Source organism: Anabas testudineus, chromosome 4 (assembly GCF_900324465.2).
Source record: "Anabas testudineus chromosome 4, fAnaTes1.2, whole genome shotgun sequence".
Classification (NCBI taxonomy): Eukaryota; Metazoa; Chordata; class Actinopteri; order Anabantiformes; family Anabantidae; genus Anabas; species Anabas testudineus.
Window position 1 is genome coordinate 24,739,501 of NC_046613.1, and position 18,269 is coordinate 24,757,769.

Consider the following 18,269-nt stretch of genomic DNA (forward strand, 5'->3'; position numbering starts at 1 on the left):
GCAAAAGCCTCTTTTCTTTCCGACTCTCACACTGTTTCCTTTTGACTCACAGCAGAGATGTTTTGATGACACACCTCTGTGTGATTTCAGGTAAATATCTGATGCGGCGCTGAGTGGGCTGCAGATGTCCATCAGCAGCAACAGCAGAAGCCGCAGCGTTCCTGTGTTTCTGGCCGACAGACAGACAGGCGAGATGACTCTCCTGTGTTGTTGCGTAGCAGAATGATGAGTCATTAAGTGTTTTTAGTGGGCCTTTTTAGATGTCTGCTTCCCTCCCCACCCCACCCCTCTGCCTGCCCGGTTTAGCTGGGCTATTCATTGTGAGTTTGGGGGGTTTAATATTTTCCGTGCACTGTGTCCAGGACATTTACAGTTGGCGTCAGGGTACACTGTTGGTCTGAGGGGAGGCACTTTGAAGTGTTTGCGGTTTCACCACATCTGCAGGCAAGATGTGCGTACGGGGCTGGGGGTTCAGGGGGGTGGAGGGAGGAGGCAGTTCAGAGGAGGAGGAGGTGGAGAGTTTCTGTCGATGCTCCTAATGTCATGTGACAATGAACAACATCCCTTAACTCCTTCCCAGGATTGCTTGTCGATTGGAGCAGCCCGTGGTGGTGCAGTCATTAAATTCTCATTTCTCATAGGGGAATGTGTAGCGTGCATGTTTTCTATTGAGAACCAAATGGGGCAGGCATCGTGTGTTTGTGTACAGACATCGATCTCGTCCACAGGAAGAGAAGGATCATGAGGCAGCTCTGAAAGAGGGACTTTCCCAACATGTGTCTCTGCTATAATGTTGATAAATGCTCCACATTACTTGAGCATTTTGGCTCCAAACAAGAAAACTGAGTGAGCTGATTAAAAGCTTGTTAGTACAACTTAAATAGTTTATGTAGCATCATTATTTTCAGTTTGTTTCACACTTTCTAAATATAGGTGAAAAGCTATAAAAGGAGAATCCAAGCACCAACATTGTGGGTTTTAAAACTCCAACCACTGGGCAGGGGTGAAGCCAGGGTGGTGCCGCAGTGCCCCATTAAACGACACCGCGATACCCATTAAACCTCTCATCAGACGTTGGTTGTCTCAGTCTGTTTCTCTTCTCTGAGGCCGAAGCTTCACCCCGCAAGCCGCCAGAGCAAAGTGGAGCATCTATTCAGAATTAAGCCCCCGCCACAGGGACATCGATTTAATCATCAGTTTATGGAGCTGGATTTTGCTGAGCCCATAGTCGCCGCACCCACAAGTATTTTCACATTTCATTAGCTTGTGGGCTTTGCCAGGGTGGTGGTGGAGGCAGAGGGAGGCGGCGGTGAGCTGGTGTTGATCCCATTGTAGGAATTTTGACTTCTTTATTTTCCACACTTTTATTCCCGCCATATTCTTCTCCCTCCCATGCTCCCAGACGCCGGCGCTGCCATTTGCAACCATTATTAAAGTCATATTTCACAGCTTAGTTCATAAAATCGCCCAACTTGCTTCAAATTAGTAGGATTGCGCTCCCGGACCCCTCCTCCTCTCTTCCCTCTTGGCTGCCCCTGCATTAGAGATGATGATGGGTTAGAGGGGGACTTTACTAAGTTTTTGCCATCGAGCTGTGAGCTGCCATCTCAGGTCAGGATCACTCTGCTCACATCAGGTTCATGTTTTAGTCTTGGCTCCTGTACACATGGCAGCAAATTTCCACACACCATAAATACTGATGATTGAGACCTACATATGAGAGTGTCAGCCTGTACAGATACAGCCTCTGCTGTTCGGGTTTTCACCAACCTGCTGCTGCATGCTCCAGAATTCATCCAAATAAAAATCCCACTTTGCATCATTTTAGACGACGCACTCTCGCATCTGATAAAGAGCTGATATTACTGAGCTCTGATAAACTCATTGCTCGCTATCTCAACTGCAAACTCCACACAGTCAAAGTAAGGAGACTAGCTGTTGAAGTGAAGCTGTTGAAATATCTAGCAGAATGTTTGAGTTGCTTCCATCAGGTGGACACAAGCATCACTTCAAATGAATGCTAATGTTGCTCTCTGTCTGCTGAATGAGGAAATAAGAGAGCAAAAGTCATGACGCCACATCCAGACTTCAGCTTATTAGTGTTAGAACCTCTGTGCGATCTGTCATTTAATGTTTTTTTATTGGTGTTTGTAAAAAAAAAAACGAATCACTTTTACAATATACATGGCTACACCGAGGGCTTGTGGGAAACAGTTTTTGTTAAAGGTAGTTAAAAAAATTCTATAGTGAATAAACAACTTTTTCTTTTGTGAGACCTATGGCAAATTTTTGAGAACGTTACCAACCAGACTCTTTTAACCATAAGAACTTGTCAATGCCAGTGTTGTTTTCAGAGTTGTACTGTTGTGCTGCCCCCAAGTGGCCAAATAATCAATTCATGCAGCTTTAAGTTTAAAAAGGTTGAGCTGCAGAAATAAAAACCGTCCATGCTAGTCGACTATAAGATGAACACATCAACCTTATGGCTCAGTCTTGTGTAGTTTTTAATTCAATTTTCCTTAATGTTCTTCTATCTTTAGCTTTATGTTTGCATGTGTTCCCTTTGGTTCTCTGACTCAGTGTTTTTATTACTTTGAATCAACTTAAGATGTCTTCTCTTTGGAGATGCTACAACCCCTCAGCGTGTTTTTATGATTCACAGTTCCCTTTCAACAGCACTGTTTTTTTTTTTCATTTTCTCGTATGTGTAACTAAACAAACAAACAAATAAACCGTGTGTGACAGATTTAAGAAGTAAACTGTGATTTAAAAGCCAAAGAAAGGTATTTCCTCTCCACATTAATCCAAACTGTGAAACACTTTGAATCATGTTTTTACTCAGTCATTAGCGTCACTCATCATCTCAGTCATACCCAAATTGCCTCTAACTGTCCTACTTCCCTGGAACACTTGTCCCATATGACGAGCAAATTACTATTAGGTTTGACTAAAAATGTCGCCCATGTGAGTCCAATAAATTTCCCCCCTCACATCTTAACCGCCGGGTGTTTCAATGTTCCCTTGTATACAAGCCCAGGAACATGCTGGAACAATGTCTCCCTCCATCATAAACTCCTTTAGTGTGGTCTTAAAAGTTCACATCCTGTTTTCCTCTAAATACAAAAATCCTGCTTGAGGTTGAGGAGCTTCGAGTGCCTTAAAACGAGGAGAGGAAAAAAACACACACACACACGAAGCTTAAAGATGCTGCTGTCCTTTCCTGAGTGGGAGGGAGACAGTGAGGAGGTATTTCACATTGAAAGAAGCATCCACTGTCTCTTCTTCTGTCCTTTTGCTTGTGTACTTTAAGCATTAGGAACATCCAGTCTGTTCTCCACAGAAAACAACAGCATTTCCAAATGTCCACCCGTCTTACACGTCAGGACAGTAGTGTGGCCTTGTTAAAATCCTGCTGAACCTCCTAAACATTTGACTTTGACACTGGAGACTACTGTGTGTTTTCAGTTTCCTTCTTCTTTCTGTCCACAGTGATTTCCACAGCCTTTCCCTAAAATTAAGAAAACAGTTCTTCAACCCATGATGACGGTGGCTCCCAACATTAGCCAATTTGCTTTTTAACCTAAACTGTGATCTCTCCCCAACTCAAACAGTTTTCCTTCTGCAGCAGCAAACCACATTAGCACGAAGGCATCAGCACAGTACTAGTGAGAAGTGTCAGCTTATAATGGCCGTGCCTTCCATGGGAAAATGACTGAACATTAATAATGAACTGGGAGCCAAACAGGTCATGAATGAGTGAGTGACTCACGAGCATGATTAGTCCATATGAGTGGGACTCACATGAGCTAGTGCTATACTCATTTTTGTACATTTCTCAACCATTAAAGTACCATCCTATATATTATACCATACCATATTATATTACATATACATATTTATAAATCTTTGAAGGAGCTAAGGAAACTTGTAGCTCACTATGCAGTGGGGGATGTGCGACCAGTATGAATGGTTGTATCCTCGGCTTTCAGGACGCTCAGCAGCCATGTTCAGTCCAAGTCGACTCTGTCAAAGCACAAAGAGCTGAGTTATTATCTATTGTACAAGTCTGTGCTCAGGAGTAGGTAATTGTGTTCACATAAAGGTGTCAGGGATGTAGAAATAAATGTTGCATACTTCAGCTGCATTAACAAGTGTCTAGTTTACTTTTGTGCCACATGTGTAGTCGGGACACTGGCACTGGGGACAGTTTGCACATGCACGAATTACTGAGCTGCACGCGGGCATCCGTGGAGAGTCTGCTCCAACCCCACAGACTTGGAAGGAGATTACACGGATATTACAGCGGAAAATGTGAATTGGCCTCAAATGAGAGCACTGGCACAAGATGATTTTATTGCAGTCATCATGTTTAGGTGATACAGTATGTGGAGAGAGCTTTTGCAACTGGGGCTTAATACTTGGTTTTATATTAGACTAAATGTTAGTTCATGGGGCTGTTCTGAGAGACTAATGTAAGATTAAAAGTAACTACCAGTGTTCAATGAGCGATCATTGTAGCTACACGTGTTAAACACAGGAACAGACTTGAAGACAAAACATATATTAATTTATAGATTAAAAAGAAGCACACACGACATGCGTGTATCAGAGATGTGGCTGATATGCTTTCAGTGTTTTTACCCAAAGTGACAGTGGAAGCCTAAATATGTGTTTTATAATAACCACACTTTAGTCCACTGTAGTTGTTTTACAGGAATACTGTGGAATAATAGATTTTTAAAGAATTGGCAGCAAACATTGAAAAGTTTGCCAGTTGCTAGTGAGTAATATGCAGTTGGCAAATGGACTCTCACTGGATAAAATACATTCACACACACCATTCAAAATGAAATTGAATAATAAACTGTTGGCACTAAACCGCAACTTATTACGAAGACCGAACCCCCACCAGCAGAAATGAGTTCTGCCTCCCAAGATCAAGAGACAGGAAATACCTGCCGCTGACGGGCCGACTCTCTCAGGTCCCAGCAGATTTACTAGAGCAGCTAATGGCTCCAGCATCGGGGCCTGTTTCTCTGAATCCTTCTTATGAATACATCACACTCACAACCAGACCAAGCACATACACACAGTTTTAAATGACTAATAATTACTTTAATCTTTTCTTTCATTACAAGTATGAACACTACAAGGAAAATAGTACTACTGCAAATTTTTACTACAATATAAACAGTAAGGAAAATTAAGAAATGTGAATCTGCAGAGTAACCAGTAACTCCAGCCATCAGATAAACAGAGTGGTGGTAATATCATCATATTTCCCTCCAAGATGTAGTAGGGGAAAAAGTTGGTGTCTCAAAATGAAATAACGTCACTAACAGATCCTCTAAACCTCAAAGAGAAGGTGCACTGAGTGACTTTCCACCTCTCACTCCTTCTACATACTCATGCACACTTGACTCTCCACACAAACATTTGACACACACACTTGACTCCCTGAAGACACACAACACGCTCCAAACCTCTGCCTCGCCTGGATCTGTGCTCTGACTCATGTAGGAAAAAAAGATTTAATCATGGGAGTAAATTGGCTCGGTGGAAAAATGATTCGTCTGGGCATAATGTGCATGTGCGAGCCATTTCGACTCATTACGCCGTGATCTGAAAGGTTATGGAATTGAAACCAGCATGAGGGACGGAGCTTCCAAGGGCACCAAGAGCGCCGGGCCCCGAGAGCGGCTCCACATGTTGTCTAACAACATGCAACCAAGGCAACATAGAGGGATTGGGGTGGCAGCATGAATTGTGTTGAAATCTAATTAAGTGTCTCTGCTGTCAAAGCTCACTGAGAGCAATGAAATGAGGTGTTTGTTGTACCAAATTACACTGAATTTATGTACAGTTTGTTTCCAGCTGTGATCTGATGTGTCCAAAGTATTTGGACATCCAAACATTCCTCTCATATGTGAACATGTGATTGCGACACCATGGGCGTCTGCTCCCCTGATTTCAGTCTTTGAACCAAATTTAATCCACGTCCTCTGGATTGACTTACATAAGTTTAGCCTGATCTGACACCCAGAACAGCAGATGACATTACAATTCACTGCTGAAACGTGAATCTGTTTTATGATCTTAACAAGAACATTGTTAAAACTGGGGCAGATCTCTGCACAAAAACAAGTTGGTAGGCTTGGGTCAAAGTTTGTGTTTTGGCTTTGACATGAGCTCAACTTCAATACTAATCACATGTTTGAAGAAACAAGTGCTATAAAACTACAGCTGCTAGTAGTTGCTATCACTTCAAATGTATTTTAAGGCACCTGATGATGATGATGTTTTTCATCTGAGCCTCCTTTAGAACCTGACTGCAGCCAGGTCCATCACTGATGTTGGGTGATAAGTCCAGGCTCACAGTGTGCGCAGGGCATTGTCACGCTGACAACACTCCTCATGATTAACCTCTAGGGTTGTGATGTTGTGGAGGTCAGGGTGAAGGATGAGCACGAAGCACAGCTGACTTTTTGAGTCCCATCACAGACTGTAATTAATATTTGTCTTTCTATTAACCGGAACCTCAACCTTTCCCTGACCTTAGCCCAGTCTTTTAGTTTCATAACCCCTACAACCCACACCGTAACCAATTCGTAAACATGCTCTTTCTCTGAACATGCGCTTTCCTTAACTTTAACCATGCTTTAACCTGCATCATTGGGTGGACCTTCACTTGGGCTGAGGGGCCCTGGAATAACAAGCCAAGAGCAAAAGTACTACGGTATGTGTACAGGGATGACCGCATATATTCGACCTTCATTTAAAAAAATCTTCCGAGCTGAGTGACAGTTTCACTTATCCCCAGTATCTCCATTTCTATTTCAGGATCAGTTAGTCGGGGGGGAAAGGACAGAGCGTAGGGATTATTTACAAAAGAAGGTTGAAAGGAAAAGGGGGAAGATGAGGACTGAAGAGAAAAGAGCCATCCTTAAACATTTGTCTCACATTATATGCTTAAAGCCTCTATCGGTGTCGCTCCATTTTTTGTCACAACACTAAAACTGCAGCCCAGTCCAGCAAAGAGCTGATGTTGTGTACAAAATAGTTGTGTTTGTGTTGTGGAATATATTTGGAAGATCACACGCATTGCAGGAATATTTTTCACAGGGTATAGCTCTCAGTGTTTGCACATATAGCCAAAAACATACTGACCCCGCATTGCTTCATCACAGTCACAGTGGATCACACATATTCATGAACACACACTCCAAGTCTTGCGCGTCAGCTCCAGATGGGAATAAATTCCTTCTTTTTTGTTGTTGTGAGCAATGCTTTCCGTCAAATGTTGCTCAGCAGGAAGGTCATTTTTGGGAAGAGAAATGAGTCCTTCTTTGTGTTGCACAGTTTCCTTTCCCGTTTCAGACTTTTAGGGTACATAAGGCTGAAGATACAACCTGGTGAATGTGCTATGTGGGAGTTGGGATGTTGTCATTTGTCATCAGTTATTTGGCTCGCACATTAAAACCTTGAAGTCAGCAGCACCTGATCCAAGCTCCAAACCCACATTTCTGCATGAAATATTACATGTTCAGGGCCGTGCTTATAAAAGTCTGTAACTAATCCCTGCCCTCTGAGTTGAGGAGAGCAGTGTGGGGCAAGAACACCACCCTCAGACCCCTGACGACACGCTGGGAGAGTTAAAACCCTGGATGGGCAGCCAAAAGAAAAAGCAGGCAACAAAATCATCACGTCTATTTTTTTTCAGTGACATGATTTACTATGAGAACTGGAGATGAATAGAAAGCGCATTCCTCTGGTCTGAATTCTCCCAGGGAATGGAGGTTAGGCTTACTCTTCTCGCTGTCTCGTTGAAACCGTCCCGGCTCCAGAGACTGACTGACTTGAGGTTTCTCTCAACGTAGTTTTTCACAAAGAATCAGTTTGCTCAGGCTGTATGAGCTAAAGTCTCTGCTGTGGAAAATGACCTCTGTGCTATTTCATGGGGGTGTTTCCGCTCTTTAGATGAGGGCAGAAGCTGTAGTGTAACCATCACTTTGTATGCTTCATCCTTACAACAGGGAAGGCCTAAACACTAAAAGCCCTAATGCCTAGTTAACAGCTCCAGGAGGCTGAGGTATGTATTGCACTTCAGCCCAGTGACATGATTATTTTTCATGCTTAGCAAAATGGTTAATTATGAAATAGTGCCATAGACCAAGGTGTAGTGTGGCAGCCCCACACAAAAAGCCTAGAGGTCACCAAAATGACTAGAATCCTCTTCTGGGGACCATGAATATTTACGCCAAATATTGCCAGCAGTGGTCAAGTTGTCTTGCTCTGTAGGTGTGACTGTACAGTAGGTGTGAATGTCACTTGTGTCTGCATGTGGCCCTGTGATACACTGGAAACCTGTCCACAGGTACCATCTAACTCTCACCAAATGAATGCTTGAATCGTCTTCAGGCTCCAGTGACCCTGAAAAGCGTAAAGATAAAGATGATGGATGGATGGATAGAAACACTTCATGTGAATTAGTTCTTTTCGAACATAACCCTTCTCCTGACTTGCAGCTAGTGGGAAAACATAGTCAAAGGTTCAGAGTTGAGTGGAAGTACAGCCTCTGTCAGAAACTCATGCTTATTGACTGCTTTGTGTCAACACAGTTGTGATGTAGACTACTCTCCCCCCAAGCAACCCAGATAAAACGTGTCTTGATCAAGCCATTAGAGGTACATGTTGATTTTTTATCCCATATTTTGACATTTACTTGTGCAGCTGATGCTCTGGCTTTGAGCTGAACCATTCCCAGCAGTGGTTTGTGTGTTAGTCACACTTGCCCTGAATACAGTGTTGGGCTTTACATCCCCTCGTGCTCTTCTTCCTCGTCTCTGCAAGTTGTCTGAGATATAGTCGACCTGGACTCGAGCCCAAAGCTCTGCTCAACTGACGTGACTGGACAAATTAGTGTAACTCCTGCTAATATATTCAAACTGCTGCCAAGTGGCTGCAGAGGACATTGAGCAGTATTAGAAATGATAGCCTTGACTGTCAGCGATGCTAACCACTTCTGAAAAGGTGACAGCACATTTGGCTGCTATTTGCTCAGTGAGAGAAAAAAAATACCTACAAGTTTAACTTTAGGGCATTTTGATCTATAATTCATACAGGATGTGGAAAATGTGTTTGGTCTATTCACATCTCAAAAGAGCCAGTCTGACGAGAGAACCATGCCGTGGAGATCATCTCACGCCATCCCGCCTACAGCACTTTGAAGATATTGTACTTTCTCAGTGCCAACCTACTCATTGACAAACTGTCCTTTCATAAAAAGCCCAAAGAGGAACACCTCTGCTCCGCTCCTGTTGAGTGCTTACACACGCAAATGCGAAATATTCGGGGCGACTCCTGGATGTGTATTATGCAGACAACATGTGACAGGCCTGATATGAAGCCAGGGCAGATATGAAAGCAGGCACTGTCTGTCAAAACCAGGAAATAATCAACCCCCTCCATCCACCTCAGGGGCCCAGCTGAAAGTCATTAACCCAAAACAATGTGCTGCTTCTACTGTCAGTCTAAAAAAATAATGGTAATAACACTTAGGAGAATTACCATAACTGCTTGAGAGCATCTCAATTATCTTGTGTGTTTTGATCCTGCTCTGTGGACGATTGTAGCTTGGTCACTGTCAGGGGCGTGGACCAGCCGAAGGAATATTTAGGGAAAATTGCTCAGCATTTCTGCTCCAGCTTTGATTATAATAGTCAGTGGTGATCACCCATCTCTAATCCTTTTACCCTTTGTTTGGAACAAAGACATTATAAATCAATAGAGCATTCAAAAATCATAAAACTACATCCATATGTTTTCCGAGTTTGTCATTTTTGTCTTAGCAAAACAACACAACCAGACTGCTCCAGCTCAATAAAACATACACATGCACTTAAATGTATTGTGCTAGTGGAAATGTAAGCAGGAAAAACAGGACAGTTGTTATAATTTAACACTGGAACTGTAATTTGAGCGCCACGCAGAAGAAATCATTAAAAATCTATTAGTCTGCAATTTTACAAGCAGCAATATAAAACACAAACTTTGTAAAACATAATACGTACACCTCATCATTACTATGTGAACTCTGGAGCATAATATGAACATTCACTACAGGCAATAGAGATTTTGACCCAATCTCCACTTGGTTCTGTATTAACATGTGGTCTGGATCTGGATATGTGGTTAGTTGGATTCTGAGCTGGAACTTTAATCTGCAGCTTGGACACGTCCTCGACAAAATGTGCAGTAGTAAGGAAAAATAAGCAGAACTACAGTCGCATCACTTCAGAGAGTTTCAAAGGTCGCATGTCCAGCAGGTGGCCAAGTAGCACTAGTGCTCACTGGATTTTCCACTGGCTCTGATCCTTACAGAATAAAAAGTCTTTTACACCTAAAGTGCAGGATCGACATCTCCTAACACACTAAGCTGATTTTCCGCCAAGTTTGCAGCCAAAGATCAGGTTCATTTTATTTTGAACACTGACAGAAGCAAAAGTTGCATTGGCAAAGAGTTTACCATAGAAAGGATGGAAGGAGGAAAAGCTCATTTGGTGCATGTCTTTGCTAACTTGTCAGAGTTCTGTAAGACTAATGTCTGGTTCAAATTTATCTTTGACATTTTTATTCTCTGTGTTTTTTAAAGTGTGTTTCATAATGTAACTGGACAGAGGAACAGAGACTCAGGTGTACCAAGCAAGCAGAGATGAGGATCAGGGTACAGAGGTCTCACTTCTTTCTAACACCACAGCTCCAGATTTTATTAATAACTAGTATTCTTCAGACCCCACTGATGCTTGCAGTGACATCACTTGAGGACGATTGGTCTGACACTGAATCATGGTTATCAAACTAGCAAACTGTTAGAGCGTAGCCTTGCTTCTTGCTTTGCAGCCGGTGGCAGCCAACAGATCCACCGTCCTAACTGAGATCCGATCAGAATGAAGGTAAAAGGTTATTACCAGTTGTAAATGTCAAGGCCTTTTATACATAATATACACATTTAGATACAGATCACATGTTAACAGTACAAAAACATAAAGCCCCAGGATGTTTAAATCTAATCTAATATGAAAATTGTTGTTTTTATGATATGTTGATTTAATTTAGTCAAAAATAGACACAAATCATTCCGTCAGAGGAGAAATCCAACAGCAAATCTGAATTCACATGCTGTGTTTCTTCCTTGTGGTTCAGACACGAACAAACTTCTCCCATTTAGAACTGAGGCTTTAATCCTGGATGTCACCAAGACAGAAAACCTAGAGGTGGTCGACTGGCAACAAAGGACATTTTGACTTCATGGGCACACAGAGCACCTCCGTAGAAGTTTCACTCCACGGTAAAAGGGTTATGTCACTGTTGAGCAGACAAACTGGTCCTGCCTCTATAACATCACCCCTGGTGCCATCACACTCTGCTGTTTCAGGATTTATCTCTTGATGACATAGTAAAAGTTTAATGCTGTGTTAATTCCAAATATGAACTTAAATAAAACTGCAATGTGAATTCAGCTTCAGGATGGATTTTCCTCTTAGTATTTGTCAAATGAACAAAAACGACAATCTGAATGTTTTGACAGCATCTTTTCTATTTCATAGCAATCATCCAGACAGGCATGATGATCTCAGGGAAACCTTCCTGCCTCTCGACAGCCAAGACCTCCAGACCAGCCATGGCAATGATGTTTCTCATGATGTCTAGGTGGCGACTGATGCTGCTGTCGATGGGGTCCAGTTTGCAGCCCTGTCGTGCCATATTGTCCTTTATTATAATGACACCGTTTGGACGCAGGCTCTTCTTACAGCGAATCAGAAAGTTCATCAAGTCCTTGTCTGTCAGGTGACCTGAAATGGAAGAGACAACAGGTATGAAGAGGAAAAACAATATCAAGAAAAGTCTGTGCAGGGAACGTTGTTTCCAGTAGTGGACCAAAACGTCAGCAACGCCGGACATAAAAACATCTTGTACAGTTTGATGGTCTGTGACCTTTCTATAATAAGTAGATAGTAGACTGAGATGACTCTCGTACTTACATGCCACCCACTGCATCCAGATGACGTCATACTTGTTTTTTGGAGGAGTGAAATTTTGCAGGTTGTAACAGTAATAGGTCTCGATGCGGTCGGCGTCGTCGCCCAGGTACTCCTCGTGTGCATGCAGCAGGAAGTGCTCCATCATGTCTGCCATCTCCATTTTCTCAAACACAGGAAGGAGCACGCCTTTGGTGACACGGCCAATCCCGGAACCACAGTCCAGGGCACACTGTGTACCAGCCTTCCCAGGACCCTGTGAAAGAAAAAAACATAGATAATTATTCCAAAAATACTGCCTCATTTAGTTTTTATCTAGAGGTAAAATTGGAAAATACCTTAATTGAAGTTGATCAGTTGCAATAACACTGAGGCAAAAAATAAGATCTGGATTTAGATTTCACAGAAAATAAAATGTACATTTAAATGTCAGTTTCCCTGCAGCATGTTATTACCATACCTACAAGTCATAGAAGGGTCTATACTTTATTTTCTGTGCTGCCAGATGTCGGCCTCAGTACCTCAAACACACCCACAGAACAAACTCATAGAGCTCAGCTCCTCGGGGCAACGAAACTGTGAACTTCACCACAAGCGAACAAAAAGTCACCTCTGTTGAATCCTGCTGTTTTTTTCTTTTCATTTGGTATTCTGACCTCACTCCAGCCCTTCCACACCAGAGGCCCTTGTGTGTGATTGTTTAAAAGATGGGGCCCTGAGGAGCTCTGTGCTTGTTACAGGAGGCTTCCTGGTTTCTGTGAATTATTGCCATATTGCTCCGCGCGTATGTAGCTCAGTTTAATCTGGATGTATTTTAAATCTTTTTTGCTAGTGCCCCTAATTTTTAATGGACATGTCAAGTTTAAAACAGGAGCTGTTCACAGGCAACAAGGAGACTTTGGAGGGCGGTGATGTGCAGCTGAGCACACACCTGTAGAAAAGATGGTGTAAGTGAATCTTTAATTTGTCAGTCAGAGTGTTTGCACTTACATAAAGAAATAAGAGGGTGATTTCTACACAAAGGATGTGTATTATTTTATCACATTTGTAATTTAGTGCTATGTACAATGTACAATTCATAATTCATGAAACTACTGTTGTCATTCACAAGTTACCATGTTTTTGAAAGAAAAGCAGATGATACCATGTAGACTTCTTCTAGTTCAAGTTTATTAATCTAAAAGGACAACTGATCATTATTATCATCTTTTTATGTAAAGCATCCTAATTCCTATGTGTACACATTTTTGACTGGTAGTATAAAATTACAACAAATCATTTTTACAAAGCAGTTGCTGTTTCAGGCTTCTGAGATGTTAGAATATAAAGTTTTATAACTGTAAACCATCGTTTTCATTTCTAAACCATTTCATGAATGAATTGATTAAAAAATTCAACCATTTAAACAATAATGAAAATAACTGTTAGTGAAACCTTCCTGTGTTGGTTTAATACAGCACTCTGTAACCACCCACGGTCTCATGACACACTGACACTTAACGTATTCAGTGAACTGTATTGTATTAGCCAGTAGTGCTGAACACTGAATCACACTTGAGCTGTGGTAAATCTGGACTCGTGTTTACATTAGCACCAGCAAATGTAGCAACTTAGCATGTGTTGTTCCTTTAAAGCATCCAGTCTTAGCAGTTTATAATTAGAGCTCCTATAAAACTGATCCTCCAAATAACCCAGACTCTGGGCCAAACCATTCCCCTGAATTAGCACTTGGACTCTCCCAAATCTAAAAACAACCTTGCAGTCCACACTGACATAAACACAGAAAGATGCACGTGTGCACAGCGCAGAGTTTTAAAAATCACTTGACGTCTTTTGAAATGCATCCCTTCTAGTCAATTATGCAGCACATTGGATTTTATGAATACAGGAATAACACAGGAAAATTAAGAAATGCGTCCCTCCTTTTCCACTATGAACAAATTAGTACAAATAAAAATGACCATAGTACAAGCTGATTAACAGCTACTGGCTCAGCTTGCTCCGTGTGGGTTTTGTAGGGCTGGCATCAAGTCTGTGCTACTATTAGAAACTGCACTGAGGCCTCCTCCCACATGAAACAAGATGGAATTATTTTTATACAGCAGAGAATTCCTGATCCAAAATAGACTCTGACATGTACAGTAAATTGAGAGCTAGCTACTCTGGTGTAAATCGATATACTACAGTAGTCAGGAGCCACAGTAAAGTGTGTAGATGATGGAAAAACAGCAGAGCTCCTCATGTGTGACAGGTCATTTTCTTAGTGTCTTACGACTCACCACAAACCTCTTGAGAAACTGTCGGGAACCCTCCAGATCCACATTGGAAATCTCAACAAAATCTCCCATCATGCCTTCCACTGAAGCAGGGACGTCCTCATAGAACTTCTGAGCCCTGTAGTAGAACTGTTTCTCTCCCTTGATGTACTCACAGGTGACCGGGTACAGCTTCACTGTTAGACCACATGGACAGACACAAAGACAAGAGAGGCAGAGTTGAAGACAGGGTTATATGGTGTCGTACAGAAAAGAACATGCAGCGCGCCAATCAAGACCCTGAAAGTCACGTTCAAGTCACTGAGAGTCAGTCTGTTTGAGTCAAGACTGAGTCCAAATGAGGATCAATCAAAATTGGTCAGAGACCAAGTTACCACAGAGATTCTAAAACGAAATAAAACCGTGACATTTCATTGGGGGGGGGCACTGCAGGATCTTTACAGATGATTAAAAACAGAAGGGTTTATATTCAGGAGAGCATGAACATGCTCAATCAGTTTTGTAATAGGCTGGCATTTAACTGGCATTTAACAATCAGTGGGATCAGCAGAAACACAGATGGATCCTGTGCAGACCACAAACATCCACGGTAAATGTCTCGGTAATCTCACCAGCAGCTGTTGAGATATTTTAGTTTGCACCAAACTCACAAACTGACGTCACCACCAAAGAACAAAAGCAGAACCGTGTTTAATGATTATCACCACCTGTACACTCATGTTGACCTACAGGTACAGGATAGTATCTACTACAGACGGTATGGGCAAAGAGTGGATGGAAATTTTATTTGTGACGGTTTTATTATTTATTTATTTATTATACCCTGTTCTTAGTATTAACACTTTAGGAACCGGGTATTTGCACTGAATGGCAGTGGGCTGCGTTACAGTATGTAGAGATGACTGATAGCCATCTTATATAAAGTGTAGAATGATGAAGACTATGAATAGTGCTGTGCTGCACTGTTCCTCTCACCTGTTTCATTACGTCAGATGACACTTGATTGTAAATACAGAGTGTGATGCATTTACAAATGTTTCAGCTTGACAGCTAATAAAAAGTTAATATACTGCAACTTTTTACCACTTATTGGAGGGATCGTTTGGATCCTTCTGCAGCCAAACCCACAGGAGTTCTCAATCATGTTCGATAATGTTTTGACAGTGTTCCACATTCTTCCAGGAGATTTTGATCACATACTATGACATTAATAAACTTTTACAACTCGCTTCCTAAAAGCTTCCCAAGCTTTCTGTGAGTCTGCTGAGCTGTAAGAAATCCTGCAGAATGAAGGCAACAGCTCGAAAAGTTTAGATGACACGTTCCTTCTGTAAAGGGGTGAGGGTCATGGGGAATGTGTGTCCACTTGTTAAGGATCTCGAGGGGCAGAATTCATGACACCACAGTGAAACATTAAGCGAGGGGGTTTAATCCCAGCTGGACTCCCTTGTCCATACTAGAGACATCAGTGTGAGGCAGAGAGCCGAGAGATGGACTGAGTGGTTCAGCACCTGGGCATCAGACTAAAAACAAGGTGTAGAAACAGACAAATCATGCCAGGCATGGGTCCGCTGGGTTATGAAACGTTTGAGGAGTTTTCATGGTGTCAGCTACATATCATGTGACCCCACAGGAAGGTTGTTGGAAGGGTAAGTATAGAAACGTTGAGCAAGAGGGGGGGGAAGACAGAGTGACGACATGCATGTCTGCCAAGGAAGTGTCACTCCAGTGTCACCGTGTCCACCTATCACCCACCTTCATTATAAGATGACCTTTGACCTTCTAAGTTATGTAACAGAATGAGATATATGATTAAACGATGCACGGCTTGAATGTTAACTTTTATCTAAATTGAAATTCTTGTGCTGTTTTTGCTAAACTCATTTGATCATTTACTACATTAAGACATAAAAAGAAAACTAATTTCTTCGTTAACTCCATTAGGCCTATGTAAATAATCCGACTGCGCCCCCCTGACGGTCGTGTTTCGCATTTACTGACATGAGTTAGTGCTTTCATGCCTGACGTGCCATACCATTAATGGCCTTGTATCGAGTTAGTGGTAAGAAAATAAGGTGTCTTTGAGCCAGTAGATAGGGCTTGTCTGTTTCTGCCATCTGGTCTTGTGACAAACAAGTGCACACATTGGGAGAGGAAAAGGCCTGAGTCAAAGTTAACACGTACCGAAGAGTGTTGTCACAAAAACTTGGTGCATTCAACTGACTAATAGCCAATGACTCTGCTTGTTGCCTCCATGTTAATTAGACTATTTTGAAATAACGGGAGATGCTATGAATTCAATAATAGTTCACTGACTAGCAAAAAAATTAATAATGAAAATTAGACTTGTACTCAAATATGTTGATATGTATATAAAGGTGTTGATATGATGCATCTTACAATAAGAACAAAAAAAGAATAATCAATTCATCATGATTATATTACGATATATTCACTGTGAATTAATTTCTTTTAGTTAGTAGTAGTAGTTTATTATTTTGGGAATTATTAATAACTTTATGTCAGCTACAGGATGGGCTGTATTTATTGCAGCTTAGCATAAAGACTGAAACACCTACACCAACATATCTAAAGCTCAACAATGATGACGTCGACTGACTTATACGCTGGAGCTGTGTGCATCAGCTCCTCTGCTGTTACCCAACAAGAGGCTCTGTGTTTCTTCACACACTCATTTATCTACTGTTCCACATAACAAATTCAACAAAATGCTCATTTTTGAACATGAAGACGTAACTTAACATTTTTAGTAACAGATTATTTGCCATTATTTATTTATTATTTATTTATATTATATTTATTTAATATTTCCATAATTGGCTAGTCTTTGTCTTTGGATAAAGAATATTGTTACTGTACTTCATTATTAATTTTGTGGTTTCACAGACAACACACAAGCATGTTACAAATGTCGAGCATGGGTGTGTTTAATCAGTTCTAAATTTAAACAGCAGTGGTTTCAAATACGTCCGAGTAAGTTTACTGTGTTAGGGTCCATAACCCTCTTCTTTACTTACACTTTACTCTCAAAGAGGATATGTGACACTGCTGAGTACTATGTTGTCGCTGCTTCTTACTGCAGAGAAACTACAAAGGAACTCAAAGTATATTCATATATGTGTGTATCTATATTTCGAAGATATTTATTCACTGGCACATCTATGAGAGCTAAAGGTGGATAAATCAACAAGAACAATATTAGTGTTTTTTTTCTAATGCTGCTCTGATGCTGCAGCTCAAACCAAACTGGGTTCACCAGTGATTGAAACTGTTAAAACTCACATAATTGTACTTTCAAAGAAGCAGATTTTCATGAATGAAACCAGTGTCTGTCTGAAAGGGACAGAGGAGGAAATAAATATCTAAAGACGTTTTATACCAGTCTGCATCGACGGAAAGTGATTTCAAAACCAAAACATGCAAAACCACCAGCATTCTTCTACGGCTTTGACTATTCCTAAAAGGGTCAAAGGTCAAGAAAAGATTGTAAATGTTAACCTTTGACTGCGTGAGGTTGAACCTTTGTGTGGGTCTTCTTACCGAGAGGAACCTTTTCCAGCAGGTACAAATAGCTGGCAAAGAACTCGCTCCTCAGCGAGTGGTGCAGGTGAAAGGACATGCTGTGGCGACACATGGTGTCATCTGTCTCTTTCCAGCGATCCCTGAATGCCAGGTGAGCCCCTTTGTACTCAAAGTTGGGTGATGATCTGCTGCCATCATCTTCAAGTGAAATCTCCATTTTGACTGTATACCTTCACAGATCAGTTATCCAGCTTGACTGAGTGTTGCTAAAGTCACGCTGTGTTACGGTGCCCGTTTGGGACTCTGTTTCTCCAGCTGCTGCTAAATCTGTCTAGCTGAATGTTCAACACGTCTCTGTCGGAGTTCAAGTGATCTTTTTCATTGGGCAGTGCTCAGGACGTCCCGCCAAATT

General features: G+C 41.6%; 1 protein-coding gene across 1 annotated transcript; it reads right to left on the bottom strand.

Moving 5' to 3' along the window:
- Positions 1–9,993: 9,993 nt before the first annotated feature.
- mettl11b (methyltransferase like 11B) lies at positions 9,994–18,166 on the bottom strand. Its single transcript, XM_026346056.1, has 4 exons — positions 17,876–18,166; positions 14,318–14,490; positions 12,042–12,294; positions 9,994–11,852 (listed from the first exon to the last, which is right to left on the bottom strand). The coding sequence occupies exons 1-4, from the start codon at positions 18,072–18,074 to the stop codon at positions 11,596–11,598; spliced, it is 882 nt and encodes a 293-aa protein (XP_026201841.1). The 5' UTR covers positions 18,075–18,166; the 3' UTR covers positions 9,994–11,595.
- Between the last annotated feature and the right edge of the window lie 103 nt (positions 18,167–18,269).